Genomic DNA, 22,585 nt, shown 5'->3' on the forward strand with positions numbered 1-22,585 from the left:
CCTACACCGCCCTTCAACAGTGAGGTAGGGCTTGCGGCCTAACCACATCAATCTACATTGTCTCTCCCAAGGCTTCTCCACCCAAGAACCACCACAAATAGCCCTGAAACTTATCCTCTCTGTCTCAGCCTTCAAAAACAGACTTTGGACTTTGTTTAACCCATGAAACAGTCCTCCAACCCATGTTGCCCTAGCCTCCCATGTTGTGGCCTCAAAATAGGGATCTTCCTTTAGACCTAGGGCTTGAACGCACAACAGTTTAGGGCATATAGTAAACCCTTATAGGACAACGAGGGAGCCTACTTCAATATCCTTCATGACAGCAGTGAGGGTCTCCCTTTGGACAACGTATTAGACAAGGGCTATGTTCTATGACAGTGAGGAGGATTTCGACATGTCTACTTATTAATATGACATTGTCTTGGATCTATGCGTAGGGCTTTCATGAGCTAGGGCATCATCCTCTAGGATTGCGTTTTTCCCTTAGAGATTCTTCTTTCCACTAAAACCCAAAACAAGTGGAGAAGAAGAAATCTCAAGAGAGTTGTGTGTTCAAATGACTTGCAAGGCACTTATATTTATACTAAAATGTGGAGCACAAGTGGGGGCGGTTTGGTTGCTAGCCGACCTTGACAAATTGTCCCATAACACAAATAAATTCATATCTCCATGAATACTTATCGGAATCGGATTATATTTAGATCAATCGTACACCTCTCTATGAGAGGAATCCAAGAAAAATATCAGCTGCCATAAATAAGATGACCCACATGAAGTTTTTCCCTGGTTGCCAATTTTAACATTAAAGGATAACCTCAGTTTGGCGCAGAATACAATGAAACAACAGGTAGATCAACATCGCAGCGAAAGAAGTTTTGATGTAGGTGAATGGGTATTTCTACGGCTACAACCATATAAACAAATGTCCCTCAAGCAAGCTAAGAAGGATAATAAATTATCACCAAAGTATTAGGGTCCGTACAAGGTGTTGTAGAAGATTGGTACTATGTCATATAAATTGGAGCTTCCTGCAGCTTCTTGAGTGCACCCAGTTTTCCATGTTTCATGCTTAAAGAAGGTTATAGGTAACAAGCTCCCAGTTCAAACAATGTTGCCAGAACTTGAAAAGAAAGGAAAAATCATATTGGAACCTGAAGTAGTCACAGAAACAAGAAACGACAACTACAAAATCGATCAATTTCAGAGTGTCTCATCAAGTAGAAGAACTTACCCACTGAAGATTCCACATGGGAGGATGAGAATTTTATACAGAAGCATCTAGAACTACTCAAGCGTGAGGACAACACTTTTTTGAAGGAGACGGGCATGTTAGGTCCCTATAATAATAACGATTCCCCATTAGTATTGTCATTGTAGCCCCTTATTGTTATTGTTGTGCCCCTATTGTCCCCGTATTGTTATTATTGTGCCCCAAAGAATCCCACTATTGTTATTGTTGTGCCCTTATATTATTATTGTTATGTCGGGTTTGATTATATTGTGACCCCTTAGACTCCTATATATAGAAAAGAGGTTTTGTCATTTGAATCATCCAAGAATTGTTCATTTGTGTAATGTAAAGGAGGTTGCTCCCTCAAAGAGACTGATTTTGAAGTCATTGATGTATCTTTTCTTCTATTTTGTGCGCTGGTTGCATAACAACTCATTCAGGTCTAGAGAAGAGGTGGGGCAACATAGAGCTCTAGTCGGGAGGACTACATAGGGGCAGGATCCTTGAGGTGCCCAAACTTTTGGATCACATACGGCTATGGGAGCCCTTAATGACAGTCGCAGATTGACGGGAGTCAGTTGGTGCGAGGGACGATGGAGCAACAGTGGCAGAGCTAGAGTGCCAGAGTCTGAAGCAACGCAGTGGAGGTGCGAGAGGCACATAGCAAATTGCAATAGCGTAGTAGCAATAGAGGGTTAGCACAGATTAGCAACAGAGATAGCTTTAGCATCACGAGGCATCTAGACTGACCAACATGTCATCTTTTGGGTGGCTTTTCAGTTGCTTACTTCTCAACGATTGAGTTGCAGTGCAGCAGTTCGCAGTGGCAGTGTTATGGGCATCATGATGCAGCATTTTGAGAGGGAGTTGTAGTACATATGCAGCAGTGGAAGTGGAAGTGTCATGGGCAGTGGTACAAGGTGCAACAGTGTAGTGGATGAAGGGCAGCTGGCCAAGCATCAACAACGCAGAGGACCGATGTCATGGATCAGTGTGATGCTTCTATTGGGAAGTATTGCTAGAGCACATTCCTCACTAAGAGGGAGTGTTGATTTTGGGTAGCATCGGATGTGCTCTAGCTCTGAAATTTTGTAGAGGGGCTAGAATACATGAGATCTCCAAGACTCAAAAATCGTTTGGAGAAATTCCACCCGGATTGTGAGTTATTAAAATAATTAATATTTTTAATGGGGTTCCTAAGTCTAAACTTAGGAAAATAAAAATATTAATGGGTATTAATAAAAATATGGGTGAGAAGCTTCTAAGAGATGAGGATCAAGTTTGTTTTAATCTTAGCCATTGATTAGGGACTTAATCTCGGCCGTTGATTCATCAATAGGAAAAGTATAAGAGGAGGCTTGTGTAACAACCCATCTCAAATCCCGAACAGCATAGCAATATTAGCATGCATGTGAGGCATGCATATGATAGCTACATATGCATGCATCATTTACATTGCACTAGTATAAGTATATATATATATATACACGTCGACTATATATCGACTATTCATGGAGAATGTCTAAAATATAAGATAAATGAATTAATTATCAAAGGTGTAACTAAATACCTAATTCTCGTAAATAGAGAAATATACACTCACTGAGAAATATAGTTGAGTTTATTCATATGGTTACATACATATAACCCAAAAGGTGTACTAATAAAACTAGACCCATAAACCTTATGATTAGACTTAATATTTTATAAGACATAAAATAATATGTAATATTTAAATCATCATGGTTTTATACTATTTAAATTAAAGTACCATCTGTCATAAATTAAAGTGACACCATCCGATGTGTGAAGATCGGATTCTATTAAAGGCAAATATCTTGACAAAGCGGTCACCGCCTAACAAAATCTTATCCTTTCATAAAGGCGGTGAACTGGTGCGTAGAGAGGGAGGAACCTCTGCTATAAAAGGGGGGGTGTTCTATGTCTCAGGGGGAAGGTGGGATTGACTGTGAGTGAAAAAAACTGAACCGGGGGCTGTTGAAGGACAAAGGAGAGTGCTGAAGGAGAGGAAATTATCCATACTGCTTATAATTCGGAACTATTGAGCCTTACTTGTTTTGAAGTCTCTGGGCACGGGGGAATGGTATGCTTCGGTTGAGAGGCATACTGGATTGAGTATCCAGGTATACTCAGTTCGGCTGGGTGGTTTGGTCATTCGGTAACGAGAGAAGTTCTGCAGCAGATCATCGCAACAGTCGTAGTAGATCAGGTAAGTACTCCATCAAATTTATTAATACAGTTTCACAGTCTCAGTAATCTTTACAGTTTCGGTAAGGACTCTTTAACTTAGGACAATCATTACAGCTTGAGGGTTAGTTGGAGATACACCAAGTGATCAGTTAGTTCGATTTTTCTGGGGTGAGGTTTGTTGAGAAAATCGAACAAGTGGTCTGAGTTGCAGTGAGAGGGGCAGAAGCAAAGATTTGGATTGGAAAGGAGTTCCGAGCCAAAGAGTACGTGGTAGAGTGGCAGCAGTAGCATCAGAGAGGGGCAGCGCAGAGGCTTACGCAGCCGAGGAAGGGGCTCACGCATTGCTGACGCAGGCCAGGAGGGTCTCTTGTAGTGGCAATGCAAAATATTCGTTAGAAGTCTGAGATTTTGCTGGAGAAGCGAGGTTCTGAGACAGGAGGGTTTAATAGTAGTCTTCTTCCAACAAATTGATCCAGCCGAAGGGGTGATGTAGTCTTCTAGAAGCAAGACGTTGTTCCACGTAGTGATTGTGCAGGGACTTCGCAGTGTTTGCCGGGAGGGTCAGATCACTCATTAAATCAGCTGTGACATGGGGAACGAGGTAAACCTTCAAATGTATTTCTTGTTGCCGTGATTTCTATGTAAGTTTAGTTGGTGTGAGAGGCAACCTGTTGTACTTAGATTCTTCTTGCTTAATAATACAAACCCTCTATTTGCTGCAATGGTTTTCCCACATTGGGTTTTTCTGGGGATGTGTTGTTCAAAAATAACATTGTTCCTTGTGTGATTGTCTCGTCTATTGTTTCAGTTTATGATCTGTATGTCAGTGTAGTCTGCAGTACTGTTTACATCATTGTTTATCTAATTACATAACTTGTTGAATGAAATAACAAGTAGGAGATGTTAAACCGGTAACTGCAGTATGATTTATGTTTGTAAAGATTCAGAAATTTTCACACATTCCACATCTCTTTGGTCGTTCCCTTGGCTGCTATATGTGAGAGTATATGATCCCAGACTCCATCTAGGAACAACCACTTCGCCCTCGCCATTTCCTTCTTGTATTCCTTGAGCTGATTTGCATCCTGGGGAACTGCCACCACATTATCCATGTAGGCTTTGAGGCCATATTCATCTAAAAGAAAGACATCCTAGCCTTCCAGATGACATATTTGGAAGCTCCATCCAACCTATCTTGATCTCTAAGCCCTGTTGTGGCCATCTCTGATCAAGTCGAAAACTCCTTTCCATCTGCTTGGATGTTGCTTTGCTACTCGCACTCCCGCTTGGAATGTGCGAATCTGCTAGCTGCTACTGCTAATCTTCCTAGAAAAAATCGAACCTTTGGAACTTGAAGTTCCTTGAGAGAAATTTTCACTTTGTTGTGCGTGCTTTTCTCTTCCACCTGATGCTGGTTCTGCTATTGCAAAACTCTCTCCGTCCAACCAAGGAATCTACTCAGCAGAAATCAGAGTTGTTGCTGCTCCCTCTGACTGCTAGAATCACTTTCTCAAGCAACTCAAGTTTTCTGCAATCTTGTAACTGAATATCGAATTCTTGCCCCAACGATTTGGTTTGTCTGTCAATGAACTGCGCAACCTCTAGAATTTCGGCATGTTGCTCCCTTTGAGCAATGAAATTCTTTCCTCCTCTTCTGAGCTTCCCGGCTGATCACTCACGCTCTGATACCATGTGAAAATTCCAAAATTGAAATCTTGTTGCAGTAACTGGAATTTATTTTTCTAATTGTTAACTATTTTAACAATATATATGCTATGGCAAATATCAAATAAATCACACTGCAACCTTCACAAATAAAACTACAGAAATAATAGCGCTAGAAAGTAAGAAGATACTAGCACACACACATAAAAATATGATAGCGTTATTTTTGGACAAATGTCCTTGGAAAAACCCAACTTGGGAAAACCGTTGCAACGATCAAGGTTTTTATTATTATGCACCAGTGAAATTTGAGTACAATAATCTGGATGCCGAATTTGGAAATCCTGCAGAGAAAAAAGATCGGCAAAAGTCTAGTGATGAATTTTCCTAACCCCACAGGCAAATCTGGCTCTGAAGACTGACCTCTAAAACCCTCTATGAATTGCCCTGCGTCACCCTCTGCGTGGGCTCTGCGCAGGCTCTAATTCGTATGGCTTGGATCTGAATTTGAGTTGCTTCTTCTGTTTGCCACTGACTATGGAAACACTTCTCTCGCCTCTGCAAAATTCTTCTGCCACGGGAACGCTGAAACGACTTCCCGAATCTACAAATTGAACTGCCTTTAGAGGCTATTGCGCAGTCCCTGCGTCATCCTCACTATGCCTCTTCTGCCTCTCTGCAAATGCACTCATTGGATATGGAAATCTTCCTCCAACCTCAATGTCCCTGCCCCTCACTTTCTATGCTTCCTCATTGAAGCTCGAACTGTCCGGAAATTGACTGCTACTACTCTGGAAAATCGAATTCTCCAAGTGACTTTGGTTTGTTCTCCATCACCACATCGATCCCTTCTTATATCTGCCTGTTTGGGACTCCAGCGAGCAAGATTAAATCTTAATTGATAGCTCAAATTATTTTTGAATCGATCCGTGTGAGTTTCTAGAGAATTCTCACCTTGACTTAATTAATTTTGATTAATTAACCAGTTTTCTTAAGTTTAGACTTAGGAAACATTAAAAAAATGGTTAATAATCTAATTAAGTCATCTCTAGGTGGAATTTCCAAAAATTATTTCTGGGTTTCAAAGATTTCATGTATTCTAGCATTTCCACCAAATTTCGTGGCTAGAACACATCTGAAGCTACAAAAACTAACAATATTTCTTCTAGTATGAGCTCTTGTGAATGGATGAATAAGTGGAGTCGCCACCCAGACATGAAACTAACTCAAATGTTCAAGTGCTAAGGTGCAGATAGAAACATAGATGGTGTGATGATGAAGATGAGAAGATGAAAGGATGGAGAAAATGTCGTGGAAACACTGAGAACTTATCTCTGACAATGATGCCAAAAATGTTGTGGCCTTGCCAGCTAAAATGAAGGATGAAAGATCACAAAATGATGTAAAAAGAAGGATGTCGTGAAAAGGGGAATAGAAAAAATCTATCCTCGGAAATAGCGCCAAAAAATTTGTTGTTCAAATTGTACAGGCACGATGCGACAACAACTCAGGGGGTGTGGTCACTCTGATCCCTACCCTCTCCATTCTAGCTATCTCCCAACAACAAGCTATGGGGGGTAGTCCCTATGGAATGTGAGAATGTGAGATTTGTTGGCAACCAACAAATCTACGAGACACAATTGAATGGCCTAGCCACTTGGTTGATTTAGCAAGTTTTAGAGATTAGATTAGATTATTGCGTGAGACCAGTGCCTTATGGAGTCAAATACTTTCTTTATATAAATTATATACCAAATGACGGGATGAATAGTTGCTGCTTGAAGATGCTTTGCTATCCTATATGCTATGCAAATCCTGTAGCCTAGGTGGGGTGCAAAGTCTTGGTTTATTTTAGTTAAATGCCTAGCTAGGTGAATCCCTTAATCCTTAGCTGTTTTGAGGCTAGTCTCTAAAGTAAGTTGTAGAGAGAAGTCAAGGTGAAGCAAACAATGGCTTGGTTAATGATACCTCTCCTTGAAATCTAACTACCCAATGCCTCTGGCGCTGCAGAGATTGTGGCTCTGATGACTACAAGGTCATCATGTTAACCACTAGAGAGGGTCTATCGTTTGCAAGCTACAAGATGAAGGGTGGTTCTATCTTTCTATCAACCAAGCTTAGGCTTGGAGGTTCGTTAATTAATGCAAGACTGTTCCTAGGATGCAAATGCAAGATGAAAAATGCTTTGTAGATGTGACAAAAGAGTACTTAAATGACGAATGAAGGATAATCTCAACCACAAAATAGAGTGCTCAAATTCAATAGTGCCCAAAAGATATATTCAATGTAACCAATAAAAGACAAGATTAATTGCTCAAGCACTAAATAAAAGACAAAATTAACGCTCTTTATAACAATTCACCAATATGTCAAAGATAGAATTAGATTATCGTAATAGATCAGCCATGAACAATTAGTCAAGGTTCTTAGAGACAATACAAGAATGAAAAGTGTACAGTAATGGTGAATAAGAAAAATTAGATCCCTTATCCACGATATTACTTAGAACAATTAGTCAAGGTTCTTTAGAGACAATACAAGAATGAAAAGTGTACCAATAAACAATTGCTCAAGAGATTGAAAATTTAGATGATTAATGTTCTTTAAACACAATTAGCAACTCTTGAATTTATGACAACAAATTATCACAATGCCAATTTCATGTAGAACAATTAGATCTCCAATCCTAATGTGAAAGAACAAGAAATGCGAATATGCCCAAGTCCAATGAGCAATTCAAAGAATATTAACCATTCAAGAAGATATTAGATCTTGAGATTATGACAAGTGATTTTATGAGTGAGTTGAATTTCTCAGCAAAATCATGGTTTATTTTCCTGAAGAAAATCCATAATAAAACTTCTAGGAATTTTAGATAAATTAATTAAAGGGTTATTACATTATGCAACAAAGTTTGTTGATGTTGTTGCTGCTTTAATGTTTAAAAAAGGGGAAAAATAATTATTTTTGTATTCTTTTAGTTTTTCCAAGCTCTCATATTTTCCAATATTTTCCTTGATTTTCCAGTAAGTTATATTATGGACCCTTGGTGAGATATTCACCGATACCATAAATGTGACATTGATTTTTTCATCTTCTGGAATTGTAGCAGACAACTTCTCTGCAGATAAATTGGCAGCCCTTTTACCTACCAGACACTTGAAAAAATTGTCATTGTTTGAAGTCTTTCTGGCGGTTAACATTTTGGTATGATGGTTCATAAATAAAATTCTAACTGAAAATCCATTTTATGGTCCAAAGCTTATGAAAACAAGTATGTGCATCTCTTCTTGAATTCTTTTGCAAAAATTGGAAACATTTGATGTAGCTTCCCATAAATTTCATTACAAGTTGGGTGGACAGTGAAAACATAGAGGACCAAAAAAGCTTTCTGATAATCCTAGAAATGATTATTGCTTTTCCGATTCTATTCTGCAGCAGATATGCTTGTGTCTTGCTTTATCTGCATCCTATTGCTTTGCAGATTTGGAGTTGGTAAAATTTCAACTATAATTTTTCATGTTTCTCTTTTTGTAATACATAATTTAATACATTAGATGCATGCTTGTACGTATGTATGAAATTTCTGTGATCATGTTTTGAGCTTTCTTGGCCTGGACAATATCTTTTCTAAACCGAGTTTTTGTCATATTCTGGTGAGAACTGAAACATGCCTTTGGATTTTGGAAAAGTTCTACCTTAATTAAAGGAACTGTAATATCTTTCAGTAAACTGATTACAACATTCTTGAAACATTTTCTTAAATTTGGTAAGTATTATGCAGGCATCGAATTATGAACTGAAGCGTGATATTGATACAAAAGAAAGTATGCTTGCATTTTTAAAGGGAAAGTTGAGTAGGAACTTGGCCTTGCTTGAGGCAGTAGAAAGAGAAGTTATTTGTGTGAAACTTGCTATAGATGAAACCTGCCAGATGCTCCGGGGTAAGGAAGACGAAGGCAAGTTATTTATAATGCTCAAACTTTTCCTTCTCTCAAAATTTTAAGGTCAGTTGACTGTAAGTTGGTTACAAGGAAATGTGTACAAAATTGAGCTTCACTAAAAAGGATATTGACTGATTAGCTTATTTTGGTGGCACGATACTTGGAAAATTATAAACAATCTAGACTGCAGTCAGCCACAGTTCTATGCAAGTCTTAATTAAGCTAATTTAAATTTTATACAGTGTTTGGGTTGAAGCAAAAGCTAGATAAGGTCATGGAATATGAGAAGTTATTTATTGGTAAGATTCGTATCTCCTCTCTCTCTCTCTCTCACACACACACACACACACACACATGCACACATGTTAAACTCATTCAACAACTATACGGTATAAGTGATATCAAGTATGGAATTAACTACATTACTGTTGAGGGTTTTTGTTTTGAAAAAGGATTGACCAGACTAACTTGCAGAATAAATATATGAAAAGCAGATTGTAGCGTCATACGGGATTTTCCTGTGTTTTATTAATTTTCTGTTGCTAATGTGCATTTCATTCGAATTAAATTAATCGAATCATATATGAGAGGGAGAAAAATGGAGAAGATATGAGAAATACTATGGATAAAATGTTTACATTTGTAGTCTGTACAACTGTGTTACATTGTTACATACCTCAAATCCTGCATAGTTAGTAGTTATTTGGGTGAATAGTTGTAGCTGGCCCATGGATAGTGATGTCACTGGTTTAAACAATGTGATACTTACATTTAGATCGCCTGGGAATGTCTATTTTATAATCGTTAATTTTATGTACATTATTAATGTTTCATCCCTCTTATTCTTTTAGGGTATGGTATGGTTCTTTATTTATGACATGATTTGTTCATTATCATGTGATTGCCTAAGTAGTGTTATGGAGGTAATTATGTTAGATGTGCAGTACTTCATTCATATCATCGAAAACCATAGAAAAGTATGCCAGAAGTGTTGAATTTCCACGATCTTGGGTCTAGGATAGAATCTTAGAATCGCTGACGCTACCAAACCAAGAATCTCATTAAGAATTACTTTGCACAGCAGAAAATATAAAGCAGTAAATCACATATGCACAAGTATACACAATTTTTAACAAAATATTGTACAATAATGTACAACCCAAGCTTCGTTATATTAGACCAATCTGAATAATGCAACAGTCTATGGAATACAAGATACAGTGACAATCATGTTGCAGACGATATGTCGTATCTCGTCTTGCCAGTCCTTTGCTCCCGTTCTGCTCTCTAGCTGCCCCTTAGTCCATCAAAGGACAACACAGAGTCTCCAGGAGGGCTGCCACCTATCGCTGCTGCAAGTCGCTTCTGCTGCAATGAACATGGGCTGATCCAATCTGCTTTCTAGGCTGGCCAATACCTGAGCTCCAAACTGCCTTCTATTAGCCTCTTTCGTCCTTCAGGTGTCAACGTCACTTTATGATGGCTTGTCAAGGGTTACTTTGGGTAGCCAAAACGCTGCCCTCCACCAGTCCAATGGCAGCCAACACTTCACTATAAGTTCTGCTCCTAGTTGAGGTCTCCAACTGCCCAAGTCAACCTCCACACATGGCACTTATAGGCTCCAATCAATTCTGATCCAAAACTGGTCAATACTATGACCCAACACAAGACAAATACTGCTCCAAGTCTGATATATCACAGTTGTCCCTGACTGTTCCTGGTTAGAACACTTAACATGCTGCAACAACCCTAACAAAATACCCACACAGTCCCTTCATTTGCTGCGGCTTCCCTTCACAAGCATACTCTGCCTCTACGCTGAAGTTCTGGGCACTAATTAGCCCTCAAACAGCCCTTTGCATGCCTATCCTGAGGTGTTAAGGCTTGCAGCCTAGCACACCAGTCTTCAAGGCTTTGCGGCTGCACAAAACAGAGATGCCTGTCCCTAAAATGTGCCCCAATCAGACCTGTGTCCTCCTCTGCTTACTCAACCTACATGTAGGTGTAAAATGGCCCCTCAACAACCATGAAAAGGCTCCTACGCAGCCTCTTTCTCTTGTTGAAATGCCCTCCTACCTGCGGCCCAAAACAAAAAATCTCTTTCTCCTCCAACGAGCTTCTTCTTATGCTTGTGTTGCACTTTTGGATGTGAGAAATGGTCTCACACTCACCTTTTATTTATACCACATACAAGGGCTCCTCAAAACGTCATCATAGGGCTAGACAACCTGTCACAAGGCTTATTAACATCAAGCCGACCTTGACCTTGTGCCATCATGCCCACACATAACCTTCAAAAATTCATAACTCCATTTCTACAACTCGGAATCGGATGATTTTCGTTGCGTCGGATTCGTCTCGATGAGAGCTATCATCCTCATCCATCACATGTTGAAATGTGTCCATGGTTTTGGCCCAAATCACAATGGGTGCAAAACCCCAACCTTGGGTTCCAAGCCCACAAGTGACTCTTGTGGCGCTTTGCCCTCCAAACCCTGAACCCTAGGGCTTGGAGTACCTCCCAAGCTACACAAAAATGAACACTCCCTCTTAGCGAGGGAGGTACTTCCAAGACTAGGAAGTAACTCATCATCATCATCACTACTTGCAACACTTGCCCAACTCTTAGCTCTTACCACTACAACAATCCTTGTAGCATGAACTACGCCTCTCTCAGAAGTGTCGCTGTCATTGGGAGTATCCTGCTTCTTCTTTTTCTCCTGTATCACTTTCCAATCCCTCCATGATTCCTTCTTGCCAGATGTGGAAGCACCCTTGCTCCCCATTGACCACACATTCTTCTTGGGTTGCAAAGTCTTCCTTTGAATCTGCAAGATCCTACTAGAACTTGTATCCCTCTGAGCCTCTAGAACCTGGATCTTCTTCTCGGGAACCTATACCTGCTCTGAAGCCTGCACCTGCAACTGCTTCTTTGGAACCTGCACTTGCTCCTTCTTTTTCTTCCCATGGTCCATAGGCTTACCCGTTAGCCTGTATAGACCATGCTCTCTAACTCCAAGTACAATACTTGCAGATCTAGAGCCTCTGGGCTTGAGTCTTGCCATCCCATCTTGGAACAAGACCTCGAATCCCTTCCTCTTGATCATCGAGACAGAAATCACGCTATATCTGAGTCCTAATACAAACTTACATCTTGGACTCACATCACTCCTGTGTCCATTCTAAATGGCACAACTCTCGATCCTCGGATCTCCTTTTGACTCTTGTCACCCAACACCATGTGCAACTTTGAGTACCACTCAACTAGAGTCTTAGAAACATCTTGTGACCCTGTCATATGCTTCGACACACCATTGTCCACGTACCATCCAACCTTATCAATAGTACCCTGCAAGAAATGAGAGATCATAGCAAAGTCCTCCTCCTCTAACCTCTTCGTGAGAGCATCTATCTTAGCAGAAGTGGCAACACCTCCGAGGCAGAGGCAGAGGCAGAGGGAGTGATATAGAGCCTTAGCGCAATGTTTGAAACGCACAGTTTCTGTTGGGGAAGAAATCCGTCGGAAAATAGCGAAGACACATAAAAGGGGAATTTTCTCCTCAGAGGACTTTTCTCGCCAAAAGTTCAAATTTTTCACTTGTCGAGTAGCAGACCAGTGTTGTGCAGTGACTAGAGGAGTCAGTTCGACAGTTTGGGTGAGATGGCATCACATGGGCTCAGAGATCAGGACAGGTTGGAAGGAGCTTCTAACTATGTCATATGCAAGACCAGAATCTTAGTTGTTCTGGAGGAGTACGATCTTGAAGCTTATGTCAAGAGTGTTGTGGCTGTTCCCGCAGACAATGATCAGAAGAAGAAGTACAAGGCCGAGCAGGGAAAGGTGAAGAGGTTCATACTCGATGGAGTTCGAGATCATGTGGTCTCACACTTGCAGGGCAAAGATACAGCCCGAGAAATGTGGGAAGCTTTGTCTTCACTGTATGAAGGTTCTTTCGAACAACGGAAGATGTACTTAGAACAAAAGTTGCAGTGGACATTGATGCAGAAGGGAGAATGGGTTAACTCCTATTTTCAACGTCTTCAGGACACCAGAGACCTAGCTTGTTGCAGTGGGGTCTACTCCTCAGTCTACCGCGATGGTAAGGACAACCCTGAATGGAGTCTCGGATGAATGGCAAGTCTTCGTCCAAAGTATATTGGGCAGGGAAAGACTACCTTCATGGGAGGAGATGTGGGCAGCCCTTCAACAGGAAGAATTAAGGAGGGATCTAGTTAAGGTCAACCTCAATGGTAGCAGTGGGAGTGGCACGAAGACCAAGGAGGAGGAGGAGAATGCAGCTCTAGCATCAAAGGGACAGTAGAAGCAGAAGCGGAAGGACATTTCGAAGGTGAAATGTTTCAGATGTGGCGAGATGGGCCACTTTGCATCCTAGTGTCCTTTGAAGCAAAAGAATAAAGATGAGAAACATGATCCTAAGGCTACTCTAGCAAAAATTGACGAAGATGAGTTTGCCATGAGTGCCCACGCATCTCTAGGATGGAAATCGGGCGGTATAGAACTGTAGTCATGAGGACTAAATGTGTGCAGGATCCTTGAGGAACCCACCTCTTGGATCAATTCCTTGCTACAGGCGCCCAAAGATTCAACAGTAGCGAGATGGTCTTAGTGACAGATGATACAATGGGTTGATTGGAAAGACAGATGCAGTAGCCTGAGACCAAAGACTGATCAACGCAGAGCAAGGTTGGCAGCAGTGTAGATGGCACAGTGCAGAAGCCAACAACAACACAAAAGATTCAGAGGGTCAGAGACTAGTAGCAGTCAGATTCCAACATTCACATGGTATTATGTTGAACACACTAGTTCAGAAATTTGGGATGCTTTTCTGTTGTTGAGCAGCAGCAATTGGAAAATGACGCTGTGCGGAGCTAACAATGGCAATGTTAGTAGCAGATGCAGAGGGAGCTGTAGCACAGATGCAACAGTGGCAGTGGCGGTGTCATGGGTAGCAATACAGTAGCAGCAGCAACACAGTGTTGGTGGCAGTAACAATGCGGAAAGGAGATGCTTCAGAGACAGAGCAACATGCAGTTGGACATTGTTGCTAGAGCACATTCCTCGCTAAGAGGGAGTGCTAGTTTTTGGTAGTATCGGATGTGCTCTAGCCTTGAAAATTGGTGGAGAGGCTAAGACACATGAGTTCCAAAGAACCCATAAACCGTTTGGTGAAATTCCACCTGGATTGTATTTTATTAAAGTAATTAATATTTTTAATTGGGTTCCTAAGTCTAAATTTAGGAAAATTAAAGTATTAATGGGTATTAATCAAAATATGGGTGAGAATGTTCTAGAAAGCAGATAAAGTCAAGTTTTATTCTTCTTCGTTGATTAGAGACTTAATCTCGGCCATTGAAGTCTCAATGAGAAAAGTATAAGGAGGTTGGGGGTTTATTTAGAAAGAAACACCAAGAGAAGAATTGATCTAGAGTTCGAAATTTCTGGGGCTAGGAAGCTGAGAAATTCGAACTAAGTGATCATTCTGCAGCAAAGGGGCAGGGATAGTTTGGGAATACTGGACAGAGAGGTGGAGAGCCACTAGTGGAGGTAGCGCAACACCTGGAGGGACTGAAGCTGGGCTAGTCTGGGCCCATGCAGGCCTAATGCTGAACCAGGGAGAGCCAACACAGAGGAGAAGCTGCCCTCACGCAAAAATTCGGAACTGTCGGGGAGCTACCGAAACAGTCGAGAGACGTTGACGCAAAAACTCCAGGAGGTAGAAGAGACAACACAGGGATGACGCAGAGCCTGTAAGGTTGACATAGGGCCTATGCAGGGCCAATGCAGAGATAGTCAGGGTTAGGCAGTTCTATTGCTGGATCAGCCGGAGACTACCTGGTGAAGTGAGGTAATCTCACTCAGTTCTCCGCCATTACATTTTTCTCTGTAACTGGATTGTCGGGAGGGCATCCAACATTGTATTCAAAACTATTGCTTAATAATATAAAACCCTCAGAGCTGCTGCATCGGTTTTCCCGCATTGGGTTTTTCTGGGGACTATTTTGTCCAAAAATAACGGTGTCCTATGTATCTTGTTCTTTGCTCAGTTTCTTGTTTCATGTAATCAAGTTAAATTGGTGTAGGCTGCAGAAGTAATTTAGTTTAGTATCTTTCAGAAAATAACTTGATAATGCATATTAAAATCAAGTAGGAGAAGTAAATTCAGTTTTGTTGCAGTAGGGGTTCCTTGAGGATAGGAATTTTCACAATTGCACAATGAAAAACATACCTTTTGGGTTGGATTGCCCATCTTCTGACATACACTCTCGACAGATGGATGAGGGGGCATATGACTAATCTAGGGAGCGGAGATCAAACGACACAATGTATCGGCTACAGTGGTGGCTGTTAGGGGCTACTGGCTGCCAGTTGAAGAGAGCTCTAGGAGAAAATTTTCCCTATGGGGTCACCCACTTTTGGTGTGTAATAGGATCATCGTAGCCGTGTGCTTTAAAGGATCGAGAATATGTGGGTTGTTTTTCCATGGAAGATGTACAACCTCAATTGCTAAAAATAGCTGTATTACCAAAAAATTGACATGTTGCTGAAAATGACCTCCCTCGACTTGCATGATACCAAGGAACCAGGATGTTTTGACAAACCCAACATGCAAACATTGGAACACCAACTGCTAAAAATAACAGTGTCTTTGATTTGCATGGATGTTGATGCAAACTGACCACAAACTCCACATGCACCTTTGAAGCACCTAGAGACTCTTGCATGTATCCTAAATCATTTCCAAAGCATCAAATGTGGCATGCATCCAACTGAATGATAGTAGATTGAATAGAATCATCCATGCAAGCACACTGAATCTCAACTAGCATTGGTGAATGAATTGATGAATCCTCCATGGAACTTTGAGTGCTACAACGTGATGGATGTAAAAGTAAATTTCCAAGTTACAATTGCAAAGCATGTAATTTCAGGTGTGTTGTCGCACAGATTGTCCAGGTAGTGCGACAACGCTCAGACTGGGGGCTGTCACCCTTATTCCCGATCCCTCCTTTTAAGCTGTCTCCTGAGGCTAAGTGGGGTAGACCTTATGGGATAAAGGAAGACCAATTGTGGACCAGTTGGGTTGGAGACACAGCAAGGCAATTTAGCACCTGATTGATTTTAGAGATTAATGTACCAGTTCTTTATGGAGTTAATTATTAAATGATTATTTATTAAATATTGTAGAAATATGAGCCTTGTAAAACAATCATTTATCATCAAATAACCCAAGCAATGCAAGATATCCAATAAATGCACAATGCTTTAACAATGTTCCAGTAGTTAAACTTCAAAGAAAAGAAAATCAAATTCTTTAAATGACCATAAAATTTAAATGCTGACCAGTTCACACAATAATCCACCACTTTTCAATAGTTAATCTTCAAATAAACATTTAAGCGTATTTAACTATAGAGAAGTGGAACACAAATACCACAAAAGACAAAAAGGAATTTTCAATTTTTTTTTTTTTAGTTAATCCTTTTCAAATTTTTTATATATTTTGAATAAAACAAAACAAAACTTAAGCCAAAAAAATGAAACTTAAAATTATTAACACTAAACTAAACTAAATGAAAAAGAGAATAAACTAAAACTAAAACCTAACTTAAAAAATCAAATATTAAACTAATCTAAATCTAAAATAAAAGAAAACTATTTTTTTTTTTGTTATGCCTTTTTAATTTTTAATTTTTATGATTTTTTTGATGTTATTTTTAAAATCAAACTTTAAAAAATTAAATCTAATATTTTAAAGAAATCTAAGTCTAAAACTAAAACAAAAATTTAATGAATCTAAAACTAAAATGAGCTAACGGCTAAACCAAAAATAAAACTAAACTTTAATCTAAAATTGAAACCTAACTAAAAAGAACTCATATCTGAATCTAAATTAAACAAACCTATCCTAAAACTGGCCAACACATATAAAAAAAAAACCCAAATTTTATCCACGTCGTATACGTTACAATTTTTTTTTTTGGTTATTTGCGTTGTGCATGGGCGTGTGCAGGCCCGCGAAGATTCAATGGGAAGAGTAGGACGAAAAATAAATATATTGTAGGTGAGGAGCAACACGCAGGCGACCGAATAGTGTGAAGAGGAACGTGATAGGTATGGGCTGCAAAAGAGTGCTTCGATGACAGACAGAAGGTAGCGATGGGAGAATGGAAGCTGCGATGGAACGTGCGGGCAGCAGACAAGGAGTTGCGGGTTTGAAGGGCTGAGGTATGAACGCACGCAAAAGCGTATATATTGCTGCAGATGCGTTGCAGATGGGTTTCACGCACGGTTAATGGAGCAAAAAGATGGATACGTAGAGGAGTTTGATGGATTCGTTGACTTGCTGTGTGTGCAGGTATGCGTGGAGCAGAGGCAGCTGCGTGGAGGTGGAGAGGACAAAGCTGCGTGAATTTTCTGAGCTGCGTGGGTATTTTGATGGCAACTTTAACAGTAATGACCAGGGTATCAGAGGGAGAGATTTCAGAAATGAAGCAGCGTGAAAGAAAAATTCGATTCCTTGTAGGTTTGAACACTGGAGTTTGAGACTGTGTGAATGGAAAGGGAGACTCACTGGGCATAAATGGGCAGCGTGAAAGATTTGATGGCCAGTGTTGCAGCTTGAGGGACGCCTGGGGGGCTTCAAAAAACACAGGTACAACAGCTTGGGCAGCAGATAAATTGAAACCAGTGGCTCAGAAACCCTTGAACAAGTGATTTTCAGAAAACTTAATTAAAATCTTAAATCTTTCTGTTTCGGATTGCTTGATGAAAACCCTGCAAAATTTTCCAGATATGAAGTAAATATTCTTGCCAGGACTGAATCTTAGGCCAGATCTTACCCTCCATGGCCTAGATCTGGCTTCAGACAAAATGTTTTCTTCCGATCTGCGACTTGCAATAACAAAAATTGAAAACTAGAAACAATCTATGCAAGAATTAAAACTAAAACCCTAAAAACCCTAAATAATTACAGTATTTACAAATTTATGACTCTAAGTAGCCAGATTTGCCAATAATCCACAAAAATATTTTCAGAACTTTAGATTTATTATGAGACACTTCAGAAAACCTCTCATGCATTCAAAAGATAAATTTAAATGATAGACCCAGAATCGAAATTGGTTGGGCTCTTCAGAAAATGCTTTCCGGGAGTTGGCTGGTTCAACCGAGAACTTCCCCAAACGCCCGTTGATCTTTACAATCTAGATTTCCTGCACAACTCACTTCCTCTATCAATAAAGAGGGAAAAAACAATACTAAAATCCAAATCCAATGGAGATACCTGCCATTATTTTTAGAAATTCTATTACCATTCAAACCCTAATGAGTAAACAAGATACCTGTGTTCAACATCACTCTTCATCAAGCTATTACCAATGGCTGAAATTAAATTTATGCAGAAAAATGAAACAACTTATAGCATTTCAGAAGAGTAACACCAGCAAGATTTCAACGCCAAAGTCTTTTTTTATTGCACTAGAAAAAGATTACAAGAGAGTTTTCTTCAGCACAAGACTCACAGATCGAATGATCTCAAATGACCCCTAACACCCTATTTAAAGGAAAAAATCCAAACGGCTAGTTCGAGTGATCCATGTGAAACTAATCTCGACCGTCGATGAGGATCAAAATCCCTTTCAATATCATCCATCGAAAATTTTAAATGCATTTTAATATATTAAAAATTAAAATTTTGCATTTATTTCCTCAAAATTTTGACTTATTATTATTTTATTTTATTTTTCAAATTTTTATTCATCTTTTTTAATTTATTTTTCAAATTTTATTTTTCCTTTTTTAGATATTTTTTAATTTTATTTTTTATTATCTATATCTTTTATTTTGTATTGTTTTTATTATTATTATTATTAATTTTTTTTTTTTTTTTTTAAATTTTGGATCCTCGAACTTAGCCTTTGGAAAAATCACCTAGGACCTAGGACTTAGGACTTATGAGGGGATAAAACATTTTCTAACACTCAAGACACTTTACATCATGACTTTTACAATTTTACATCTCAAGGGGGAAAACCCATTTGACATAGACCCTCATAAACCACCCAGTTCTGCGACAAATATAATCTAGCAGATCAAGCAATTTGTAATAACCTAACCAAATAGTTAGAATTATTTCCAAATTACTTTTACATAGACTCGAAGCACACTAGGATTCCCCTAAGATTCTAATGACAAAATTCATTCCAGCTTTGGGGTTAGGCTTAAAGGAAAACTCTGCCGATCATGGATCGATGAGACAAAAAACCTTCCGGAACGTAGATTATCACTAGAAAATTAGGTTTGCCTAGGCAGTTTACATACATGACTCAGATCTGCTAAGATTATTTACAGTTTACACATGCAGACTGGGTTTACAACATAACATGATCTGGTCGACGATAACTGTCGAATGGCACGGACATGTTGATCCTGCGCTGTCCCTTTTGCGAAAAAGGGGGTGTATTGCTATGGGTAGTTGACACATAGTGGTCAACATCTGGCTCTACTTGGGGACATGTTGCTGCACTGTAGGAATGTGAGAAACCAGAATCTGCATCCACGCAACACACATTAAAACATAAGTAGCGTCCATCCAAAAAATCATCATATAACATTAAGCACATGAAAGATATAAGCTCTTCATTTATTAACTATCTAGTAACATGAACATTGAAAAGTAAATCTAATCCTAAAACAGAAATGAAAACACTGAAAAAACAAGGAGTAAGGTTAGAAATACAATATAGAGGATGCCCCATGGCATTAGATATCATCTTTGAAGAACAGCTTGAGCATTTGGCCATTTGCAGGTAAATCAAGTGGTTCACCATCCAATCTGCTCAAGTGGAATGAGTTTGGTCGAACAATGTCTCGGATGATGTACGGTCCCAGCCACAAACTGTCGAACTTCTTATGTTTTTTTGGTTTTTCATTCTTGCGATCCCAAAGAAGTACCATATCTCCAACCTGCAAAGATCTAGATCGAGAGGATTTATCAAAGCTTTTCTTGATTTTTACATATAGGATCAAAAGCTGTCCTACGAGCTTCATCTAACTCCACAATCTGATCTATTCTATTTTGAACGACATCTTTATTAGTAGAAAAATGCTGAAGGAGCTAATAAGCTAGGAATTTCAGGCGCATAGGTAAGGTTACATCCAAGCCATAAACTAATTCAAAGGGAGATTTACCAGTAGCTTTCTTTTTAGTGATCCTATCTGCCCATAAAGCATACTTGATTTTTCTATCCCATGATCTCTTATTATCTCCTACTATCTTCTTGATAATGGTTATGAGATTCTTGTTACTTGATTCAGCCAGACCATTACCCTGAGGATAGTAATTTGATGAATGAGACAAGACAATGCCATACTTGAAACAGAAAGATGAAAACTCTGAGGAACTAAAAGCTTTGGCATTGTCAGTAGTGATCTTAGTAGGGACACCAAATCTAGTAATGATATTATTTTCAATGAAATCCATAATAACCTTTTCAGTGGCATTCTTAGCAGGAATGGCTTCAACCCATTTAGTGAAATAATCAGTAGCAGTCAAAATCCATGAGTATCCATTGCTAGAATTTTCATGGAACTTCCCGATGAAGTCCAGACCCTAATGTTGAAAAGGTGCCTCCATAATGACAGGTTGTAAGGGTAGGGAAACAAGCTTCTGTTTCCCAGTGAACAGTTGACAGGCTTGACAAGTTCTAACAAACTTATGCACATTAGAAAAAATTGAAGGCCAATAATAACCAACTCTCAGAATTTTGTGGGTGGTAGTTCTATCAGCATAGTGACCACCACAAAATCCTGAATGAAACTCAGAGAATAATTTCTTGGACTCAATTTCATCAACACACCTAAGTACTATGCCCTCAGGATTTCTCCATCCAAGGCCATCCTTCATAAGGCAATACTTAGTGGCTTTTAGTCTAAGAGCCCTTCTCTTATGAGCAACTAAATGGTTAGGACATGTAAGATTCATCAAATAGTAAACAATGTCCTTGTACCACTCATGCTCTCCTAATCTTTGCAACTTAGGCGAAGATAGATCGCTAAGACAAAACAAACCAAGGGTTTTTTCGTTACCTTTGGTCAACATTTGAGCTAAACCTTGGCCTTTGACTAGCTGGGTGGGTCTGATCTCCAAATCATATTCTTGTATTTTAGTAACCCACCTAGCCTGAGTCCCTAAGCAATCGGTTTGAGTTAATATATCTTTAACAACAGAATGTGGGACGAAAGCAATGATTTTAGAATAACCCACATAAGTTTTGAAATGCTTAAGAGACTTGACCAGAGCATAGGCCTACTTTTCCATGGTAATGTACTTTAATTTGGAATTTTGAAGCGCTCTACTCATGAAAGCAATAGGCTGCTCGTGACCATCTTTATTCTTTTGTAACAGGACACCAGCAATGGTATCTTCAGAAGCGAAAGAAAAAATCATGAAATCCTTGGAATAATCGGGACTCACTATGACAGGGGCTCTTGCAATAGCGCATTTGATTTCCTGAAAAGCCTTTTTGCCGTCTTCTTGCCAAACAAATTTTACATCTTTCTTTAGAAGACTTTGAATAGGCTTATAGCTACTTCTACGTAATTTGGAATAAACCTTCTAAGAAAATTTGTCTTTCCAAGGAAGGACTAAAGGGATTTAAGATTGTGAGGAAGAGGAATCTTTTGGATTGCTTCAATTCTTTCAGGATCAATCTTGATTCCATCTTTACAAATGATATGGCCAAGTAATTTCCCTTCGGTTACTCCAAAAAAAAGACTTAGCTGGATTCAAAGAAATCCCGTATTCTCTACATCTATCGAAAACCTGCCTAAGATGATTTATATGACTGATACTGTCTTTAGAAAATACAGTAAGATCATCTTGGTAAATTTCAATAAATTTCCTGATTAACCCCTTGAAGGCATAATCCATAGCCCTTGAAATGTAGCCCCGGCATTGGTTAATCTAAACGACATTCTAATGTATTCAAAAGTACCCCATGGTGTGGTGAATGTGGTTTTGTGACTATCTTCCTTTTTAAATCATACCTGATTATACCCAGAAAAACCATCTAGCAATGACATCATTCTAGAATCGGTTACTCTTTGCAACAAAGTCTCCATTTTTGGCAGAGGGTAATTATCTTTCTTACATGCTAGATTAAGATTTCGAAAATCGACACAAAGCCTTATCGTACCGTTCTTTTTCCTAACAATCACCAGATTGGAACACCATGTCGAATGCCTTGTTTGAGCGATAATTCCTACCGCAAGCATTTTTGAAAGCTCTTTCTGAACCAAAGGGGCTAACTTAGGATTAATTTGCCTAAGCTTTTGGCGAAAGGGTTTAGCATTTTCATCTTTTAAGGGGATAGTATGTTCCATGACATCTTCCCTATAGCCTTTTAATTCATCATAAGGGAATGCTAAAACATCTCGATACTCGCGAAGTAAATTAGTTAACTTTTTTCTTTCCTCCACACTAGTACCTTTACCAATTTTAACAATCTTTGG

At 39.3% G+C, this 22,585-nt stretch overlaps 1 protein-coding gene across 4 annotated transcripts in view; it reads left to right on the top strand.

The window, feature by feature from the left end:
* Positions 1 to 22,585, top strand: part of LOC149186655 (uncharacterized) — a 158,196-nt gene that overhangs the window by 61,824 nt on the left and 73,787 nt on the right. For all 4 annotated transcript variants that reach the window (XM_089411080.1, XM_089411079.1, XM_089411078.1 and 1 more), the window contains exons 6-7: positions 8,892 to 9,066; positions 9,294 to 9,350. In XM_089411080.1, the coding sequence (XP_089267206.1) occupies positions 8,892 to 9,066; positions 9,294 to 9,350 (232 nt within the window). The remainder of the gene's footprint in view (positions 1 to 8,891; positions 9,067 to 9,293; positions 9,351 to 22,585) is intronic.

Source organism: Pinus tabuliformis, chromosome 3_1 (genome assembly GCF_031772625.1).
Source record: "Pinus tabuliformis cultivar Carrire ecotype Pingquan chromosome 3_1, CPIR1, whole genome shotgun sequence".
In the NCBI taxonomy this organism is placed as follows: domain Eukaryota; kingdom Viridiplantae; phylum Streptophyta; class Pinopsida; order Pinales; family Pinaceae; genus Pinus; species Pinus tabuliformis.